Raw genomic sequence first — 21,413 nt, forward strand, 5'->3', positions numbered from 1 at the left:
CTTTGGAAGTAAACATACCTCTTAAGCAGACGAAGCGAGCCTTGCAAAATATATGTCAGTCACAAAACTCTGATCTCATTCTCTGTAAAATTTATGTTGTATTATAAGTTTATGTCTATATTCTGTCTACATCTGGCCTAGGTGAACCGAATGTGTCTATTTTGTCAAAAAACATATTAGAGAACAGAATGTGTTACTTTCTTAAAACAAATATGGCGTATAGGTCCTGGTCAGTTTAGCCTTTCCTGCTAAACTAGTCTACCTGTATAGAAGGCATAGCCTGCTCAGAACCAATGCAAACATGTAATGCAATTATTAAAGAACAATGAGAAAACAACAAGTATTAATGAATTCTTTGTTTATTGGTAAATATTTGTTGTTTTTTTGCAACCCTTGTTAAATCATTGTCATCTAACCATCTCCAGAACTGTCAGGAACAACTTCACAGTTCTATCTGGAGCAATCGGGTCAGGATTCGGCATTGATAAAGCTGCTGGCTGAGACCTGTCAAATGCAAGAGGGTGACGATAGGTTAAACAGCATAATTTGACAGCAACCATATAATGACTGGGCACTACATGCCTGCGATGATAATGATGATGATAGCTAGAAATATATATAGCACCGACACATGAAATCTTTCTATTTTTATGAATCATATCCTATATTTAGCGAATTTAAAAGGGTATGAAGTAGCATACAAATATTGAAATTTAAAAGTATAATTCGATGTTTAACACGTTTTGCAGCTGGCCCGTGTCATCAGCTATTTGATAGTACCATTTCGATTTATCTGTCTAATCCTTTGACCAACGAGACATGACCTAACATCTGCTATGTTAGACATTTCTCGAGATGAAGTTAGTAACACTGGTGATGATTTCAATGTTCCCGATATATGGAAGTAATGGGAATTAATGGGAAACTAATATTATCAACAAGAAAATGATTCGATGTTAGAGATGACCAGACCATTCTTTACTGCATTACTTTAATTGCTTTTTAGAGGCAATCATCAAGCGCTCATCCCAAGCGCTGTTTTATAAAATATCATGCGATTTGTAACAAAAAAATGCATGTTTTATACACATGGTTGGTTTTGCTAAAATGGCGTGTTGAGCAAGGAAATGCCACTGGCATGAACATTAGATTTTCCTTTCTTTGCAAATAGATTCATTGTGTTGATTAAGGGCCCTAATAATTACCTGAACTGCTGCCAAACAGTCCGCTAGTGCCACCTGTGGTACCTGTGGTACCTGTGCCACCAAAACCTCCACTCAGGGCCAGGAGTTGTGCAAGTCCTGTAAGAGAGGTGAGAGTTAATGTACTGAGTGTGTGGTATGGTTTAACATTGCTTTGAAATTCACATGCATCACAGCATGCATGCTAAGTATTGGACAAAAGCGATGTTAGTTAGAGTTCCTCTGATCAAGACTGATTTTGTGTGCTGTTGGTTAGGTTCCTGGCTTTACCGACAAAGTTTAATCCAAAATTGTTCCAAATGTCACATGAACACAATAAGGATGCTCGTGTCAAGGCAAAGGGTCATGGCCGGAGATATGAGCACAGCCATTGCAGTTGAATGACATAATACCACTCTGCCGTCACACTAATCTACGTTAAACAGGAACTAAACGAATGGGACAGTACCAGTGAGACCATGAGTGAGTGAGCGGGTTTGAATGTGTGACTGAGTGAATTAACGTCGTATCAGCAGTATCGGGAATCAATACAGACATATGATGTACGGTGAGTCACTGTACGTGTGATTAAATCCTCCTTTCATTAAAACTTTACAAGTCATTTTCAATAAAAGAAGAAATTTATGAGCTTAGCATTGTGTAACGGATACATTGATAACTCAGTAAAAACTATTTGAATAAAAATAATGTTTATCGACATTGTAAAAAACCAAGGTTGCAAGTGTTTTCTGCAACACTCTCTCCCTAAGTGTTATTTTATAGAAATGACGTTGATCTTGAATGCATTGACGTAACGCTGGTATATTTTGGCGTTATGATGAAATGGATGTCAAAAGACTCACTGACATTGCCCCTGCCTGTTGTCTAAATCGAAGATTGTCCTATGAATGTTGAGCGGCGGTGGGGTAGCCTAGTGGTTAAAGCGTTGGCTCGTCATACCGATCCCAACATGGGTACAATGTGTGAACCCCATTCCTGCTGGGTGTCAATATAAATATTAATCGCCGTGAAATTGTTGCATTAGAGTGGGCATCATTGTGAAATTGTAAGGTTTCATTTTCAATCAAGGTTGAGAAAAATGGTAACGCATGATTAAAGAATATCTATATAAGGACAACAATCAAAACTGAAGAGTTCATGGAAAGATTCTAGTTTTCAGAGTGCAGAACATACTCTCTATTCAAGTTATAAACAATACAACTTTAAACACTAATGTGTATTTACCTTGAGCTGACGCTGTTGCCACAAAGACGGCGACAAGGACAACAATCAAAACTGAAGAATTCATGGTTGAAGAAAGAGAGTTGGTAACACAACCGTTCTGTGTGAATGTCAGGATGGGTTAATGCAAAGAAGCAGTTTTCCTTCATATTTATAGAGATTCCACCCCAACATCCAATCCTTTGGAGTTCTTTATGCTGATGGCCCTCACAGTGTATCACAGTGCTGATGGCCCCGCAAGGTCACAGTGACAAAGTGGGGTTGAACGGCCTTACGGTGTATGTCAATGTCACAATGACAACGTGTTAATCTCTTTACGATTGCACATGTTTATGAGACGAAAGAGAATGTTGTTTTATTGGCGTGTGTTGTGTGAAGAGATCAACAAACCGTCAAACATTGTCCTAAGGTGACCCCACCATTAAGGATGTATCTTGCAAGTTTGAACATGGTGCCTGTCGTTGAACCAACATGACCCAAGAGGACACTTTCATTTGTTATTACTTGTACCGAATATGTCTTACTCTGTGCGAATATAGCTCAGAGTACAGGTTAAATAAAATCAAATCAACACTCAAAATGATATTTCACTTCAAGTAATATCTTTTTACATGCCTCTGCAGGCAGGCAATACATGTATCTCATAGCGGGAAATTTCATCATCGTCATCTTTGTTGTTTTCAAATGACCCATTATACATACAAATATGTACAGAAAGACATGCATATGCACGTTACAATTGTTGTAGATGAATCTTTAAAATGTTATATAAGTATTTACCTGACATAAAGTATTTGTATCATTTGAATTCAGTACATTTTTTAAATTATTCGGACGTATGTTACATTGTAAAGAGACAGTTAATTCCATACGGAGACTAATATATAATAGACACTGATAAAATATTTGTTTCTCGTCTTCTAATACATTACATAGGGGCATTTAGCATCATCATTTCAGCATTACAAAAACATTTCTAACGTTTCGTACTCTTAAACGATTAAAATTTGTTCTAAATATATTCATGGAAACGAATAAGGGAACACATGAAAGTACAAGTGTTCCTTTATTTATTTCCAGAATTTCACCCATAGTGCAATACATACCTTGTGAAGAAACCTGGAAAAGAATAAGCGAACAACTGTACTTTCATGTGTTCCCTTATTCTTTTCCATGAGTATATATAGAAGTAATGACCTTCTGAATTTTTGGTTCTTCACAGCATAAATATACAACTCTAAATACAGTTTTAATGGATGAATAAAAGCACAAAGATTTCTTTTCTAATAATTCAGAAAGCCTGTTTTAATTCGCACAGTCGATGACTCTTTGAGTAAACATTTTTATAAATTTCATATATTATACAGAAACAATTTTGGCCATGAGTGCAACTGATTTCTATGATGTTATAACACCATGATGTGAATTATTGCCAAAGTCAAAATGTAGTGTGTGTGCGTGTGCGTTTGCGTGTGAGTGTGCGTGTGTGTGTGAGAGAGATACAGAGAGGGGTTGTCTAATCTCCACAAATCCAATGAGTGAGTGAGTTTAGTTTTACGCCACTTTTAGCAATATTACAGCAATATCACGGCGGGTGACAACCGAAATGGGCTTGACACATTGTACCCATGTGGCAAATCGAACCCATTTCTTTGGCGTGACGAGCGAACGCTCTAAAGACTAGGCTATCCCACCGTCCCCAAAATCCAATGACTGAGGCGGTTATTTCTAAATTTCACAATGTGACTTGGAAGGCTAAGGGAAGCATTAATTTTTCTCACTAACAGCTGGAATTTCAAATGTACAGGCAAGCTAGTAAATCTCCATTACAACAAGACATTGGAGGGCAAAGTGAGGCATCATGGATTAAGAATGGTTCAGTAATGGTTCTCCGAATCCCTACACGTATCTGTGTGTGACACACCTCCATCATGATGGACATGTCAAGGTCTGTGTCCGGTCAGTTGAGGACACTCACAAGACCATGATGACCCAGCCCTGAACTGCATAGTGAGAATACTACATATTCTTGGTGACATCCTCAAGAAGGTTTGAGTCGGCAGAGTATTTTCTCGTTTAGTTCAGGATCCGGTTTGGAAGAAGATTTCCTCGTCAATGGTCGTAGGTCAGACAGATATTGGTGTCGTAGATGTAACGCAATGACGTTTTAAAGAATTTCTGAATTAAAACAAACTATAGACCTCCCCAATAGTATGTATTTTGCATAAGATTGCATTTTTTTTCTCTTACATGTACAAGAGCAGACAGGCAAAATATACATCTTTGAACAAGTATTGACCACACAATGAATACAGCTATACATTTGGCGTCAAAACAAACAATGTGTGTGAATATCCGGAATGCTTAAGTACTTACTCACTAATAGGTACAAAAACATGCACAAAACACATAAGCACAGACAAATCACGGTGACAATAGAAAGGCTACTGATGAACTTTCACCGGAATCAAACTTACTTTCAATAGTCAATGCCAAAGACTGCTTCATATCAGTGTTTACCCAAACCTATGCTGCAGGTACATGGACCTGTCTATGCTGCAGGTGCATGGACCTGTCTATGCTGCAGGTACATGGACCTGTCTATGCTGCAGGTGCATGGACCTGTCTATGCTGCAGGTTCATGGACCTGTCTATGCTGCAGGTGCATGGATCCTGCAGGTGCATGGTCCTGTCTATGCTCTATGCTGCAGGTGCTATGGCAGGTGCATGGACCTGTCTATGCTGCAGGTCCATGGACATGTTTCAAGCATGAGAAACTGCAAAACCTACACGAAATGTTATAAAAGTTATTGTCTGTCATACAATGTGTATATAATTTATTAACTAGAAATGAACACTGAAGATTTGGTGCAATTTAATTCTGCCATGATGATAACATTTTAACCACTCACATACATCGGGTGAATGAATCTGATGGAGCAAGAACTAGCTCTGAAACGTTGTTATAAAGAATAAAAAGAAGTTGTTATACATAAAACGTGTCATGTTTTCATTTTCATCAAGCTTCTAAATGCCTTTCAATAATTTCATCCGCACATACATGGGTGTTAATTGCTTTACTCAAAGTAGGATAAAGTTTAGGTTGTTTATTTGCAAATAAAATCATTCTCATAAACCGTCAGTACAGGCATATGTTGCCGGGCAAAAGTAAATATACACCCATCTTTGATGGTGATGAAAATAGAACAAACAAGAAATGGTTATTAGGAGGTAATGAGTTTTGGACCGTACGTTTATATTGTATCGTGACTGTTTTCAGCTCCAATAGTGTGTACAGCAATGCCTGAAACTCATCCCCAAATCGTTTTCATATATAATATCAAATTTTCCGTTATGACATGCAAGTATTGCCTGCAGGGAATACGATGACCTTATGGTTCACTTATGCATTAAAAACATGTATATGCCTTGAATTGAATTATTCTTTTGAGTGTTGTATTGATTTGATTTAAACACGTTCTATTCAGCCAAAGTATGGCAGACTTAGTACACGCTATAGCAACTAACGTGTCCTCTTTGGTCATGTGAGTTCAACATTCGGCACCATGACATACACATGATCTACTTGTCCTTAATGATGGGGTCGCCTAAGGACAACGACTGACGTCTCGGTAAGATGAACTCTTCACACATCAAGGCATCTTTCTCTTTGTCTAAAAATCATGTGCCATCACAAACAGATTATCACTAAAGACGTAGTCACTGTGACCTTGCGATACACTGTGAGGGCCATCAGCATAAAAATCTCCAAAGGACTGGGTGTTGGGGTGGGATCTCTATAAATATGAAGGAAAGCTGCTTCTTAGCATCAACCATCCTGACTTTCACACAGAACAGTCGTGTTACCAACCCTCTTGCTTCAGCCATGAATTCTTCAGTTTTGATTGTTGTCCTTATCGCCGTCTTTGTGGCAACAGCGTCAGCTCAAGGTAAATACACATTCGTATTTCAGTTGGTATTGTTTATAAGTGAATTAAATAGACAGTGAACTCTGCAATCTGAAAACTGAAATCTTCCACGAATCGTTTCGCATGAAATTATTTTGATACGTGACTTTTTCTATATCCCAAATGTGAATGAAAACCTAGCAATCGGTTTAGCACAATGACAAAGACAATATTTTGAAAAAAATATTTAATTTGATATTTCATTTGATATAAATATTTAGATTTTTCGGGTTCATAAATCAGTGAGGTTTACGACATACATTTTATCATCCAAAACTGTGTTCCACAGGAGATATCGCTTGTGTGAGATCAAACGATATCTCCTAGGAGATATCGTTTTGACAGTAGATTTTGTACAATGCCCTGACAATGCTATGACGTCATGTACTTGATGACGTCACAATGCTATGACATCGCTGCACTGCAAGTCTAATGGCAGTATCATGTTCAGAGATGTACATTTTTCATTGAAAATTAATGAAGAGTGATTTTTAATGATAAGTAGAATCTCACCCTCGTGTCTACTGATACCAAATATATCAACACTCATTGATAAAGTAAAAATATCCTTCGGCAAGCCTCGGATATTTGTAACTTTATCAACTCGTGTTGATATAATTGATATCAGAAGACACTTGGGTGAGATTCTCTATGTATCACGACACGAATGTATTCCACGTCACTAGGTTCAAGGTTATATCAATGTTATATCTGGTAGAGGTCACTGTGTGAAAGGGAGATACAGAAACGTACAACGTGTGTATTCTGCAATGATTGAATTGTCATTGCATTCAATGCATAACCTTTATGTCATTTTCACTGCACATGTTAAATCATTGTGACTCATCGTACATTACATACATGTCATGATCACGAGGCTTGATGTGGCAGAGACACTGCTGATGTGACTGTAACATTTAATTCACTCGCTCATATTCACGAAAATGTCATTAGCCCTGTTGTAATGGCTTCTGTTTCTGTACGAGCGTTACAGGCAATTGTTCCAAGTAGTTCATGTTTAAGATATTTTTGCTGGTGGCATAGTGGACACAGACCCTTCAAGTGCCAGGTTCAAACCTTCGATTAGGATCCATGGTCTGTCATCAGACTACAGATATTGTAAATTTATTCAGACATCGCTTTGAGTTTGTCCCCATGCGGAGCATGAATACTGTACTTAATCTAAATGACCCGTGAAGATCCGGGTTAGAATTGATCTTCAGTAACCCATTCTTGTCGTAAGAGGCGACTAACGCGGGATCGGGTGGTCATACTCGCTGACTTAGTTGACACATGTCATCGGTTCCCACTTACGCAGATCGATGCTCATGCTGTTGATCACTTGATTGTCTGGTCCAGACTCGATTATTTACAGACCGCCGCCATACAGCTGGAATATTGCTGAGTGCGGCGTAAAACTAAACTCACTCATTCACTTAATCTACATTTCAAAGCAATGTTAAACTATATCACTCACTGAGTACATTAAAGATTCCATCTGTTACAGGACTTGCACAACTCCTGGCCCTGAGTGGAGGTTTTGGTAGCACAGGTAGCACAGGTACCACAGGTGGCACTAGCGGACTGTTTGGCAGCAGTTCAGGTAATTATTAATAATGTATTTTCATATTTCAAGAACTTGGAAATATCCACCAATAACATTAACTTTATATCGCAACATGTCTAAGATAGAGCACCGACACCTGCTGTCACGTCACGCCACGTCACACTACGTGACGTCATACCACGTCACTGAAAGAACGAGATAAAGCAACTGAAGTATCAAACAACTGTGGCATTTTGGCCTGTAACATGTTAAATGTTACATAGTTTCTACAATCCAATGTGTGTGTGCTGCTTCACATTGTGAAATAAAGCCAAAAGGAAATAATATTTTTAAATTGGCAATGATACGTTTATAAATGATACTTTTCAACTTATCGTCCTCCTCTTGCATTTGACAGGTCTCAGCCAGCAGCTGTACCAATGCCGAATCCTGACCCGACTGCTCCAGATAGAGCTGTGAAGCTGTAAATGCTTAAATGGCAGCTGTTAACATAGATAGTCAAAAGGAAATATTTATTAATAAACAAACTATTCGTTAACCACCAGTGTGTTTTCTTCTCATTATCTGATACGGGGACAACAGGTTAGAATTGGCCCTGTCCAACACATGCCTGAGTCGACTTAATGTACATTGACTAGTTTTATGAAGGAGGAAGGGTTGACTGATGCGTGTCTTTCACGTCTACCTCTTTGTAGAAACCCACAAGAATGGATATGTGCCTGACAGCGTATGCGTGATGCCAGCTGTACGTGTTACATTTACACTTAGAGAAAGTTGAACTCGTGAGCATCCGGGTTACAACTGGTCTTCAGCAACCCATGCTTGTAAGAGACGACTAACAGAATCGGGTGGCCAGGCTCGCTGACTTGGTTGACACATGTCATCGTATCCTAGTTGAGTAGATCAATGCTTATGATGTTGATCACTGGATTGACTGGTCCAGACTCGATTATTGACAGACCGCCGCCATATAGATGGTATACTGCTGAGTGCGGCGTTAAACAACAACCAACCAGCCAACAGTTGACCAGTATAATCTTCACCTTCGCCGGTAACGTTCACGCTGGTCCACGGACAGTATATCGTTTCCCTGAAACGGCTGAAATAGTTGTTCCATGATTCCTTGATAATCAGATATGACCATGATTGCCTATACTGCAATAGTGAATCACCTCGAAGCGTGGAATCAGCTGATCGTTCATTTCAGGCCATGTTTTGTCGTTTTGTTGACGTTTTGGAATGTAAGTAATTCAAGTCTTGTACTAGATGTCTAGATATTACACTGTTAAACCTGGAGTGTATTTTCATATTATACGTACTCATACTCTTTCATTTTATGACTGATGAGGCTATAGGCATGGAATTCAGTGGTTAGCTGTTGCGAAATGTGAAGGTCTTGTGTTCAACGTGTGGATTTCGTACATACTGGGATTCTTCACAACACACATATTCAGCAGGTATATAACAGAAAGTTGAATAACAAGTGTTCAGGATACTGTATAATAGACAATCATAGACGAATTATGTCAATCATTATCTACCTATTATACAATTTCAACACCGTGGAAATCACTGACATGAGTTTATTGTGTATGGTATATAAAAGGATTGTATGGATGAATAGTGGAGATCCGTTGAACAACTTTACAATGACTGCATTTCATTTATGATAAATTGAGGATATATATTTAAAATTTAGAATAGAGTGAGTGAGTTTAGTTTTACGCCGCACTCAGCAAATATTTCAGCTATATGGCGGCGGTCTGTAAATAATTGAGTCTGGACCAGACAATCCAGTGATCAACAGCATGAGCAGCGATCTGCGCAATGGGGAACCGATGACATGTGTCAACCAAGTCAGCGAGCCTGACCACCGATCCCGTTAGTCGCCCCTTACGACAAGCATGGGTTACTGAAGGCACATTCTAACCCGGACCTTCACGGGTCATTTAGAATAGAAGAAAAGGCTATACTAATCTAAATACATATTCAAGGTTACTTACCAACTTCAGGATTTCATCATATAAATCAACAACAATATATTTCATATTTTATTTCAAAATCTATAATGACACTGTTCAGTGTTGTGAACATCAAATAGTTTATATTTTACTGACCATCACTTGCAGTGTATGCATGCAATTTGCCTTCACAATGATAAGATCAGTATAATTGGCTGGACAAAACCCAAATTTATTTTTAGACTATGTATGTTTCTTTGCTGCAAACTCATTTTTCAAATTCTCACTCAAACAAATCTGTAATGTCAATCTTTTCTCCGTCTTTACATGAATAGATATCTGCATTGTACAATGTTGTAATTTTATTTGATATTTCTACACGCATGTGTACTTACACATTTCAAGACAGTGCTCGACCTTTTAGCAGTCATTATACATATTATTTGTTGAACGTGAAATTGTAAATATATGTATAAAACACACCTGCATAGCATGACTATGGGATTAAATTCGAATTTATGTCATCATAACAATATTGGATCTTAAAACAAATTCCCTGACATATCAATTCCAAAACGGACATAATCCTACAGCTGTGTTTGAGTACTGTTGAATGAAACCGCAATATAAAGCTGTAGAGGTGGTTTGTAAGGGAAAATATAATGCCAATTACATGTTATCCTAACAAAACAATACACATGTTTTTTATGTATCATACACACCCAATGGTGTAGTCAGTATGATATATTCTTTGTTGAGACAGACCTGTGTAAATTTATTATTTATTCTAAGACGTTTAGTTCAGTTTCAGCAAAGGTTGACAGTCCGTTTGATATCATTTGAGACCGATGAATTGCTCACTAACACAAAATCTAATAAATGCAACAAAACCAATTTTTGCATAGTCACATGAAATCGACAGACCAACTCTGTTGCTAATTACCTGGCTGTTCTACCAGCAAGTGGTCCACCTTCGTAAAACATAGCGAAAAGTGGCAACAAAATAATGATCGTTTTTTATTTTATACAACTTTTTATTCAGGTGTCCAAAATTATGAGACAAATCATCAGAGTTGGTCTGTCGATTCCATGTGACTGTGCAAACTTTGGTTTTGTTACAATTATAAGATTCGTTCTATGTTGCTGGTTCAAAGGGGACTCTTAAACCTTTTGTCAAGGCAAATCATTAACCGTAACACTTGATGACACCAGGTGTTCACCGAAAGGTGACCGGTTCCTCACAACATGATAATGTGACAAATGGTCGAAATGTCAATGTGACCAGTGTGACACTTTTTTGCTTGCTTTCGACACCCCACTCAGATTTTTGGCTCCAAGCCGACTGACCAGCAACGAAAGCTGTATTGAAAACCAAAAACTGTTTTATTTCGAAATAGCATCTAATTACATTAATTACATTAATCAATCCCGCTGGGTTTCTGGTTGAGGAGAAAGCCCCGAGGACAGTTCTTGCCTAGTAAGACTGAATTTAGTTTAATGCTGCTTTTCAGCAATATTCCAGCAATATCACGACGGGGGACAACAGAAATGGGCTTCACGCATTGTACCTATGTGGGGGATCGAACCCGGGCGTGACGAGCGAACGCTCTAACCACAAGGCTACCCCACCACCCCTTGCCACATAAGAATAATTGAGTGAGTGAGTTTAGTTGTATGTCTCTTTTTGGGAAAAACAACAGACTGTGGGAAGGTAACAGTGATAATTTATTACATCACGTCATTCATACACTGAAGGCAAAGTGTTAAATGTATGTTTTTGCAGAAGATTTAGTATGTACAAGAACAAAACATTTAAAAAATATAAGATATGCTTTATACAAAGGTTCACAGGATGGAGGGAGTATTGCAGCCCTTACTGACGACACATTCATAAAGGTGAGTGAGTGAGTTTAGTTTTACGCCGCACTCGGCAATATTCGAGCTGTATTCGAGCTGTATGCAAATAATACAGTGATCAACAGCATGAACATCGATCAACGCAACTGGGATACGGTGACATGTGTCAACCAAGTCAGTGAGCCTGACCACCAGATCTCGTTAGTCACCTCTTACGACAAGCATGGGTTGTTGAAGACCAATTCTAACCCGGATCTTCAGGGGTGCTGTGCGATAAGTATAAGGTTTTACATAAAAGGAACCGCTTAACAGTGAATTCCTTTGTTGTGGATATTATGTGACGTCACAGCGATAGGCACCAGACACACAAACCATCTCCTCGATACAATTTATATCCAGTATCTTATGTTCAAATTTATACGAAATGATAAAATTGCACACACGCCCTACTCACATCATACACTTGTGTTCGGTTTTGGCAACCCGTTCGGTCGCTTTCATTATTGCACGAGGCTCCTGAAATTGTAAACTCCCACACACGTCCATCCACCCGTATGGCAAGCCGTTTTCACATATATTAAAAATACGCATGTCTTAAATTGTTTTAAAGATGTCTTGAATGTATATAGAGATATCTTGAATTTAAGTAAAGATATCTCGTATTTAGATAATTATTGATATCTGTATTGAAATTCATGATATCGTGAAAAAAAGTAAGGATATAACGAAGCATAATAATGATATGTTGGAAAGAATAATATTGCTGATATCTTGAAATGAATTGGAGATATCTTTAATTGGATTGGAGATGTCTTGAAATGAATTAAAGATACTGTGAACAGATATTTTTTGCCGTTCGTTCCTGTTACTTGTATTATAGATATCAATAATAGATTTAAGGATATCTTCAAAATTAGTATTGATATCTTTAATTTGATGTTAGATGGCAGTAATGGCCAGAATTGAAGATATTTCTAATTGAATTGAAGATATCTCTAATTGAGTGACACATATCTGTAATGTGTTTGTGGATATGAATAAATTATTTCAGGATATCTTGAATTGAACGGAAGATATCTTGAATTAATTTCTAATACAATTATGTACACTATGATCGTAATTATCTTTAAAGGTATCTTTCATTTCTTAATAAATGTGAAATCGGTGTGCCATACACCAACACTAGAAGAACCCTCCAATATCTTCCAGTACCCTAGCTTTCACAGCCATTCCGCATCCGCTGGACAAAATGTGTAATTTGTAATTTAAGCCTTGAGAAGTGAATACAAATATGACATTTCAGGAATGAGTGCTATTAGCCAAATATGCAATGGCAGTATGAACAATTTTATATTTGGCAACTTTGCTAAGGGATATTAAAAGACTCCAATTTACACCTGCTTATCTCAAAAAGGTGCACATGAGCATGGTATGAACAATGTTTATATGTGGATGACTTTGTAGAAGAGATATTAAAAGCTCCAATTTACACCTGCATATGTGAAATAAGAATCAAATGAACATGATATGAACAATGTTTATAAGTGAATGTCTTTATGAAGTGATATTAACAGGCTCCAATTTACACCTGCATATCTCAAAGCAGAATCACATGGACATAATATGAACAATGTTTATATGTGGATGACATTGCGAAGTGATATTTAAAGGCTCCAGTATGGATTTACAAAACAGCTGCACATGAATAGGATTTTCAAACGTCTCTGCCTGTAATCTTCATGTCCAGTGAACTGTCCAGTCGGAAATAGACGTCCACATCTTCATCCCCGATGCTGTCGACGTCGACGGCGATATCCGTCCGTGTAGTTGACTCACTGGGTGGAGTGAAGCCATAGCTCTCGTATTGCAGCCAGGGGGACGTGCTGCTCACACCTCCGTTGTCCATGTTGATACGCTGAAGTTGCATATTGATGAAGTTTGTTGACGTGTCAGTTGGAACCTCGCTAGGAGCAGCCATATCTTCGAGGTGAGCTGTGGCATAGGCCGTATTATAGGTGACAGCACTCTTTACTTCATCATCATGGTCATATCCTTCGTTGGCATAAACAGGTCTTTGTTTCCAAGAAACAGAGTCCTCTACTTCATCTTCATGTTGGGAGCCGTAAGCTGAATCTTGTCGTTGGAACCTTTTACAAAACCAATCTGGATCCGATGTCTCGAAGTGTTTGGCTTTGGTTACAGCTTCTAAGACGTTGCGGCCTCCTGTTGTGGCTTGTAGGTTGTCCATACCTTCAATCTGTCTCCTGTTCATGGCATTGACCTCATGGATGTGGCACATCAGCTCCTTAAAGTGTTTAGGCAATTTGTACTGAAGACCTGGGCTTATCTCCTTTAGGACGAAATCCTCATTGGTGTACTCAAAGTATACCAGAATGGTCTTCTTGAAGAAGCCAGGTTCTGCTGATTTGGCCATTACATGGGTCATTGCAGGGGAGAAGGTGTCACCTTCAGGGCCTTCGTCGTCGGCCCTGTAGGTGGTGCTGGTGCTCCTGGTATCGAACAGATTGTACGCCGCCTCCGAGCTGATGAGGATCACGTAGTCCGACTGGTCGATATGGGTCATGATCCATTGGTAGACGCCCGTTGTCTGGATGGTGCCGCGGAACCACGGCAGGAAGAACACCTCGCACTTGCAGTGGTCTTTCAGGTAGATGGCCAGATTGGTGATCACATTAATGTGATCTTTGTGATCTTCGGCATACAACAAGTATACCTTCTTCACGGGATGAGCTGGAAGACATGGACGTGAGTGAATGGGTGAGTGAGTGAGTGAATGAGTGAGTAGTGAGTAGACTACCCGACCGCCCTTGGATTAATCGACTGAGAGATACATATATAGAGAGTAGGCTGCCTATTGAATTAACTGCTCTAAAATGAATTAAGAACAGTGTATGCCGTTTAACCTTACTGATTGTATGTAAAAGTCATCGAGATATGTTTCCGCGTTTTTTCGTCTGTTTTGCTGTTTCGTAATAGTTTAATGTGCATCAAAAGGAATTATACTCTGTCAGAATATGAATACGTTTTAATACATAGATAAATTGACAACCAGATTGGATACACAAGGGTTAGAATTGGTCTTAAGCACCGGTATCGGGTGATTTGGTTGACATATGTCATCGTATCCCATTTGTGTATATCGATGCGCATGTTGCTCATCACTGGATTGTCTGGTCCCGATTATTTCCAGACCACCGCCATATAACTGGAATTTAGCTGAATGCGGGGTTAAACAACAAACAAACAAACAAACAAACAAACAAACAGGCTACGGAGCGATATATAACATGTTACCACTCCACAGGAGGACCCCTAAAACATATGGATGTCCCCAGACGGAAGCCAACGCCCTACAGAACAGTCACCAGCCAACTCACTCATTCACTCAGTGTCTTATTCAGTAACGTTTCAAGCATACCATGAGAGTGGTTTTGTTGATTGAGATAGTTCTGGCCGGGCTTCGTGTTGACCTCAAAATTGTTTCCGGCTGAAAATATACAAAATAATTAAATAGCAAACAAATAGTATTCTACTCGACATCTATTCCTTTACATGGAATAAAAACAGTAAGGCCCAGCTTCTACGATAATGAATTGTGATACATGAATGTGTGTGAATGAATCTTTTTCATTGATGTGTGCAGTAACGAAGTTCCTACATATGGCTAGGGATAGTCGCCCACAGTCCTCGCAACTTTAAAGAGTGAGTGAGTGAGTGAGTTTAGTTTTGACGCCGCTTTGCCAACATTCCAGAAATATCCCGGCGGGGGGACATGTATATGTGTGTGTGTGTGTGTGTGTGTGTGTGTGTGTGTGTGTGTGTGTGTGTGTGTGTGTGTGTGTGTGTGTGTGTGTGTGTGTGTGTGTGTGTGTGTGAGTGTGTGTGTGTGAGTGAGTGAGAGAGAGAGAGAATTGACCGGAAGAGATGCATGTCGGAAGAGATGACTAACGGCATCGGGTGGTCAGGCTCCCGCGTAGATCGATGTTCATGATGTTGATCACTGGTATAGACTCGACTATTTACAGACCGCTGCCATATAGATGGAACATTGCTTAGTGCGGCGTAACAAACAAACAAAACCACCGAGTATATCGTTTAGTCGGTCCGGGTCCATTGGACCCATTCTGCAATACATCTGCATACCTGAACGATGTTTTCTCCAGAGCAGGACCACCACCAGAGATACACACACAATGCCGACCAGGCCTCCAGCAAGCGCTGCAACAACCGTGATCACATCCTCTGACGTCAGAAAATCTGCAGCTGCAGCTGAAACATTTGGTCCGGGATCATAATTAGAGAGGTTTCTGACAGGCCGAAGCGAAGCAACTCTCACCACTGCAAATGGAGATGCAGCAGGCGACGTAGACAACCCAGTTATCTCCCTTTTCCGCTTGAAATAATACATTCAATATTCAGTGTTAGCAACGTGTTGCTTTAGACATGTCAGAAAAACTCAATACATCTCCAAACACTTTAGAGTTTTCTCCCTTTGCGCTGGGAATACGTTTTCAGTAATAATGAATTTCATTTCAAATGCTTTCAATAAAATATCATATGGACGTTTTCGGTTTATCTTATACTGACCAGCAATTCAAGAACTCAAAATAATTGTGTTAAAGTATGAAATCCAAACTCCAAAAAAGTATAATTTTCATGAATTCTGAGTTGCGTTTTTATTGCTGGTCGGTATATATACAAGGCCCCAATCTCAGATCCTATCTACACCTTACTTGATGGAGACACAGAATGACTGTCTTGGGTGCCTGTTGTTGTGCCCGTTGTCCCCGTGGGCGCTGTTGGCGATGCTCCTGGATTGTAAAGATACGGAACTTTAGGACAGCTAATAAAATTTACAATGTCATTATCATCAAATGTTATAGTCCCCTCTCTTCCCTAAACCTACATGGATCATGGATCATGGATCATGGATCATTCAAATCTGACAAGCATATTAGATTTCTTCAACTCCAAAATGAAATAGAACGAGTATTTCCGAATGCAAATGATTGAGGCACACGATCTATTGTTATTAATGTTTAATACGCACCGAAACTTCTGAACTGTGCTTTTAACGTTCTGTGATTGAAGAGTTAACAGACGCAACTATTATATGTACCTTAATCGTGTCTTGTAAATATATTGTTGGTTGTATATGTTAGAGGGCTGGGCCTATATCATAGCAGAGGATCATTCAATGCTGTTTAAAGCGGCAGCGAAAACCGACAGTATCGTAGCTTTGATTGGCATTGTGACTAGACAATAGGCAGTAGGCAGTAGGAAGATATGGAGTGCTGTACACTACAGTTCTAGCAGATTAAGCATTTTAAAAATATTGTGTTTAACTTATTTTGAGCAGTATATATTGAATTAGTGGTCGGGCTCCAGTCTTGGCTGATAGTGCTACATCGTATCTGGGTAGCTGGAATCTTTGCTCGTGACTAAACAATTTAACAAGTCATGATCCGGGTTAGAATCGGTCTTCAGTAACCCATGCTTGTCGGGTGGTCAGTCTCTCTGACTTGGTTGACACATGTCATAGTATCCCAGTTGTGGAGATCGATGGCCATGCTGTTGATCACTGGATTGTCTGGTCCAGACTCGACTATTGACAGACCGCCGTCATATAGCTGGAATATTGCTGAGTGGGGCGTTAACCAACACATAAACAGACAAATGAAACAAGTCTCCATGGAAACGCTGTAGGGTAAAAACCATTCACTTCGTCTTCGCCTGATCAAACGTAACAGGTTCTGACCTGTTTGTCCTTGAAATGGATATTTACAGGCCGCTCTAGCAACCCTGAAAAGCTGCCGACTGCGGCTCAAAACTCAATTCACCCACTAAAACACACTAGCAGCCTTAGATAGACCAGGCGTATCATGCTGTGGATTGTTTGTCATTTACAGGCCGATCTGGCAGGGTCCAAATGGTGCCAAAGCGGTCTAAACTACCATTCACTCGCTCACGTAAATAAATACCCATACTCAACCTTACCTGGCTCAGTCGTACGAGGCATTGTTGTTGAGCTTTCGTCTTGTGACCCGCCTTAAAAGGAAGACAGCTTGATCAGTCAACAGCAATCCACTGTACTATACATTGGCCACAGGTAACTCATGTTGAACGCGACTCTGATTGACAGTTAAGTCATATAGTCACATGGACACCTAATGACAAATTCCTACTTGCTTGCTGAGTGAGTCAGTGAGTTTGGTCTTATACCGTTTTTAGCAGAATTCCAGCAATATCACGGCGGCGGGCACCAGAAATAGGTTTCACACATTGTACCCATGTGGTGAATCGAACCCGGGTTTGTGGCGTGACGAGCGAACGCTTTAACCACTACGCTACCTCAGAGGATACTCAGGGTGCTATAAAGCCAATTATCTTGGGACAAATGCCAGATTCGAATTCACGACCATCCTGTCGTGGCTCAAACTAAAGCAGTGGTCGACTTGTGTCCTTAATAACTTAGAACAAATAATTGATTTATGTTCCAAAATTAAATGGTGAGATGAAATAATAACACATAAAAGTTCTCAAAGTGATGTTGAAATGTAATAGTACTGTTACAATTAACGAATTACAATTACATTAAATCACATAATCACACACAATCCCAATTAAAACGAAGATAAACAAGTTATGTAAATAAAAAATAGTTAACGAAAGCAGGGTACACACGGCATGATTGATATGACGAGGAATATGAAAATATGAAATGGTACTGAAACGAACAATATGAAATAACATTCAACAGAAATCTGACGGAAATCACCAGTGATACGAGGATACATGCCCAAGGTGGGAGATTACAAAAGTTGGAACAGGTGCTTCATTTACGGACAGGGATTAATAGAACTGTGATATGTTGGCATGTGAGTATCAGATACAGTCAGATCCCGGGCGGTTCCCGCTAAAAACAAATTTCTAAATTGGCGAATCATCTCTGGACTGTTATTAATATACAGATATCCAAAATAGTCACCTGGATATAAGGGTTTCCAGCTTAACGGGGTCCAAATTAATGAGTTTGACTAATGATGATGATGATGATGAAGATGATGATGATGGGTGAAATGAAAACACGGAAAATACGAAACAGAAACAAATAAACACAGAAATATGAAACAAGACACAACAAAAATACACAGTAGATATAAGTAGGAAATTACTATGAAATCCTAGAATGAACATTGTCGCGGTTAATTAACCAAGGACATTTTGGCCATTTGTTGTATTGACTGTACGCTATGTCGCATTGTCGCATTGTCGCACTTCGAATATTAATAATATTTTTCTATTCATCCAAATGAAGATAATGCGGCATGGCAACACTTTTCAAGGTCAAAATATGTCGCATTGTCCCGTTGTCGCACGTTTTAAGGCTATTTTACACATCTTAGATGGGGCCACAACGCGACAATGTCCCTTCCAGGATTCCATAAATTACACATGGGGTATTTTGACGACTCCTTAAAAATGTCATGACACAGAGATGTGGGGTGGCAGACATTTTGTGCCCCTGTTGTTAACGTGTCATCACCCTGGTTGAGCGGCGTAAAACTAAACTCACTCATTATTCCCTAGTTGAAACATGTCATTGTATCCCTGTTGCGTTTATTGATGTCCACTCCGCAATACTCCAGCTATATGGCGGCGGTCTGTCAATAATTGAGTCTAGAGCAGACAATCCAGTCATCAACAGCATGAGCATCGATCTACGCAATTGGGATACGATAACATGTGTCAACCATGTCAGCGAGCCTGACCACCCGATCCCGTTAGTCGGCTCTTACGACAAGCGTAGGTTACTGAAGATCAATTCTAACCCGGATCTTCACGGGGCAGATCTCTAAAGGACAAACCAAAGGCAGTGAACTAAGTTTGATAAAACTCAAAACAATGACCCAAACGATATTCTATGAATGGCATTGTGGCAAGTGGTTAAGTGTAACTTATTTTTCGGATTACACTTTCCAATCCCGGATTCGAACCCCTATTTTCAGAGTCAGACAGCTAAACGGTAGCACGGTCAGTGATGTAATCCATTCAGCCACCGCGGCTTCTACAAAATGGAAACCCGTGAAGGTCCGGGTTAGAATGAACCTTCAGTAACCCATGCTTGTCGTTAGAGGCGACTAACCTGATCGGGGGTCAGGCTCGCTGGCTTGGTTGACACATGTCATCGGTTCCCAATTGAACAGATCGATGCTCATGCTGTTGATCACTGGATTGTCTGGTCTGACCTATATGGTCTGGTCCGCCATTTAGCTGGAATATTGCTGAGTGCGGAGTAAAACTCACTCACTCACTCTACAACATGGAGTCAGACAACTAGTAGTCTAGATCATCACGGCCGAAAGCAATGCCATTTACAACAATACACTTCCTTAAATAACCAGAACGAAAAAAGGTATTCTCGTCAGCTGAAACTACCAAAGCAGATCCTGAAATGTATTCTACAGCATCAAAAACGAAAATAAAAAATCGCGCCAAAAGACCCCATTTCCACCGAAAGACCTGAGGATATCGCACCACATGTCACGTCAAAACGATTTTAGCAAACTTTGACCAACCATTCAAATGAGTGAGTGAGCGAGTGAGTTTAGTTTTATTCCGCTTTCAACAATGTTCTAGCAATATCACGGCTAGGGACACCAGAAACGGACTTCACACATTGTCCCATGCGGGGAATCCAATCACGATCTTCGGCGTGACCAGTAAATTCCTTTACTACTAGGCTACACCCGCCGCCCCACCAATCAACTGACCAGCTAGACAGTAGCCAGTCGGAAAGAAGCTTTCTCGAACTTTGCAGAGCAACACTCAAGCTGCTGACATGCATTCCTGCCTACTTTTAAAAACAGGCTTCCCAATTTGAAAAATTGAACAAAAGGACATTCTGGAATGTTTCATAGATAGTCTCTTCCGTTTCGACCGCCTCCGTGGTGTAGTGGTTAGAGCGTCCGCCCGGAGGTGAGGTGAGGTGAAATTGGGTTTAACGTCGTGCTTGAGAATATTTCGCTTATATGACGACGTGCATGCCTGTGTATGTGTATGTGCGGCTGCTTGTACTAGCCCAGACTGAGGCTGGTTTTATAGTGCTAGCCCACTGAGATACCATGCCGCAGTGAAGCATGAATACCCAGGATATCTCAGACACAGTATACTGCCTGGCGCTCGGCATTAATGGGTACAACGAGTCGACCAGTCCTTGTTGTACCCATTAATGCTTCACTGCGGCATGGTATCTCAGTGGGCTAGCAATATAAAACCAGCTTCAGTCTGAGCTAGTACAAGCAGCCGCACATACACATACACAGGCATGCACGTCGTCATATGAGCGAAATATTCTCAAGCACGACGTTAAACCCAATTTCACCTCACCTCACCTGACCTCAAATGTTAATCCTTTTGAAGTGATAGATGACGATTTGGATGCTATCAGTCAGTTAGAAGGTAACCGTGCTTCGGAATGCACGAGGGTCGAAATATCACGGCAGGTGATACCAGAAATTGGTTCACACACTGTACCTATGTGGGGAATCGAACTCGGGACTTCGGCGTGACGAGCGAACGCTTTAACCACTGGGCTACCCTCACCGCCCCCAAA

At 40.0% G+C, this 21,413-nt stretch overlaps 1 protein-coding gene across 1 annotated transcript in view; it reads right to left on the reverse strand.

Moving 5' to 3' along the window:
* Positions 1-11,634: 11,634 nt before the first annotated feature.
* The window catches only part of LOC124264908, a 32,073-nt gene continuing 22,294 nt past the window's right edge, over positions 11,635-21,413 (reverse strand). Inside the window, exons 8-12 of the mRNA XM_046699689.1 lie at positions 17,795-17,845; positions 16,531-16,608; positions 15,941-16,066; positions 15,216-15,284; positions 11,635-14,527 (exon numbers count right to left, since the gene is read on the reverse strand). Of these exons, the coding sequence (XP_046555645.1) occupies positions 13,491-14,527; positions 15,216-15,284; positions 15,941-16,066; positions 16,531-16,608; positions 17,795-17,845 (1,361 nt within the window). The 3' untranslated portion in view covers positions 11,635-13,490. The remainder of the gene's footprint in view (positions 14,528-15,215; positions 15,285-15,940; positions 16,067-16,530; positions 16,609-17,794; positions 17,846-21,413) is intronic.

The sequence above is a fragment of the Haliotis rubra genome, unplaced genomic scaffold (assembly GCF_003918875.1).
Source record: "Haliotis rubra isolate DU_JTF1 unplaced genomic scaffold, ASM391887v1 Scf95, whole genome shotgun sequence".
NCBI lineage: Eukaryota > Metazoa > Mollusca > Gastropoda > Lepetellida > Haliotidae > Haliotis > Haliotis rubra.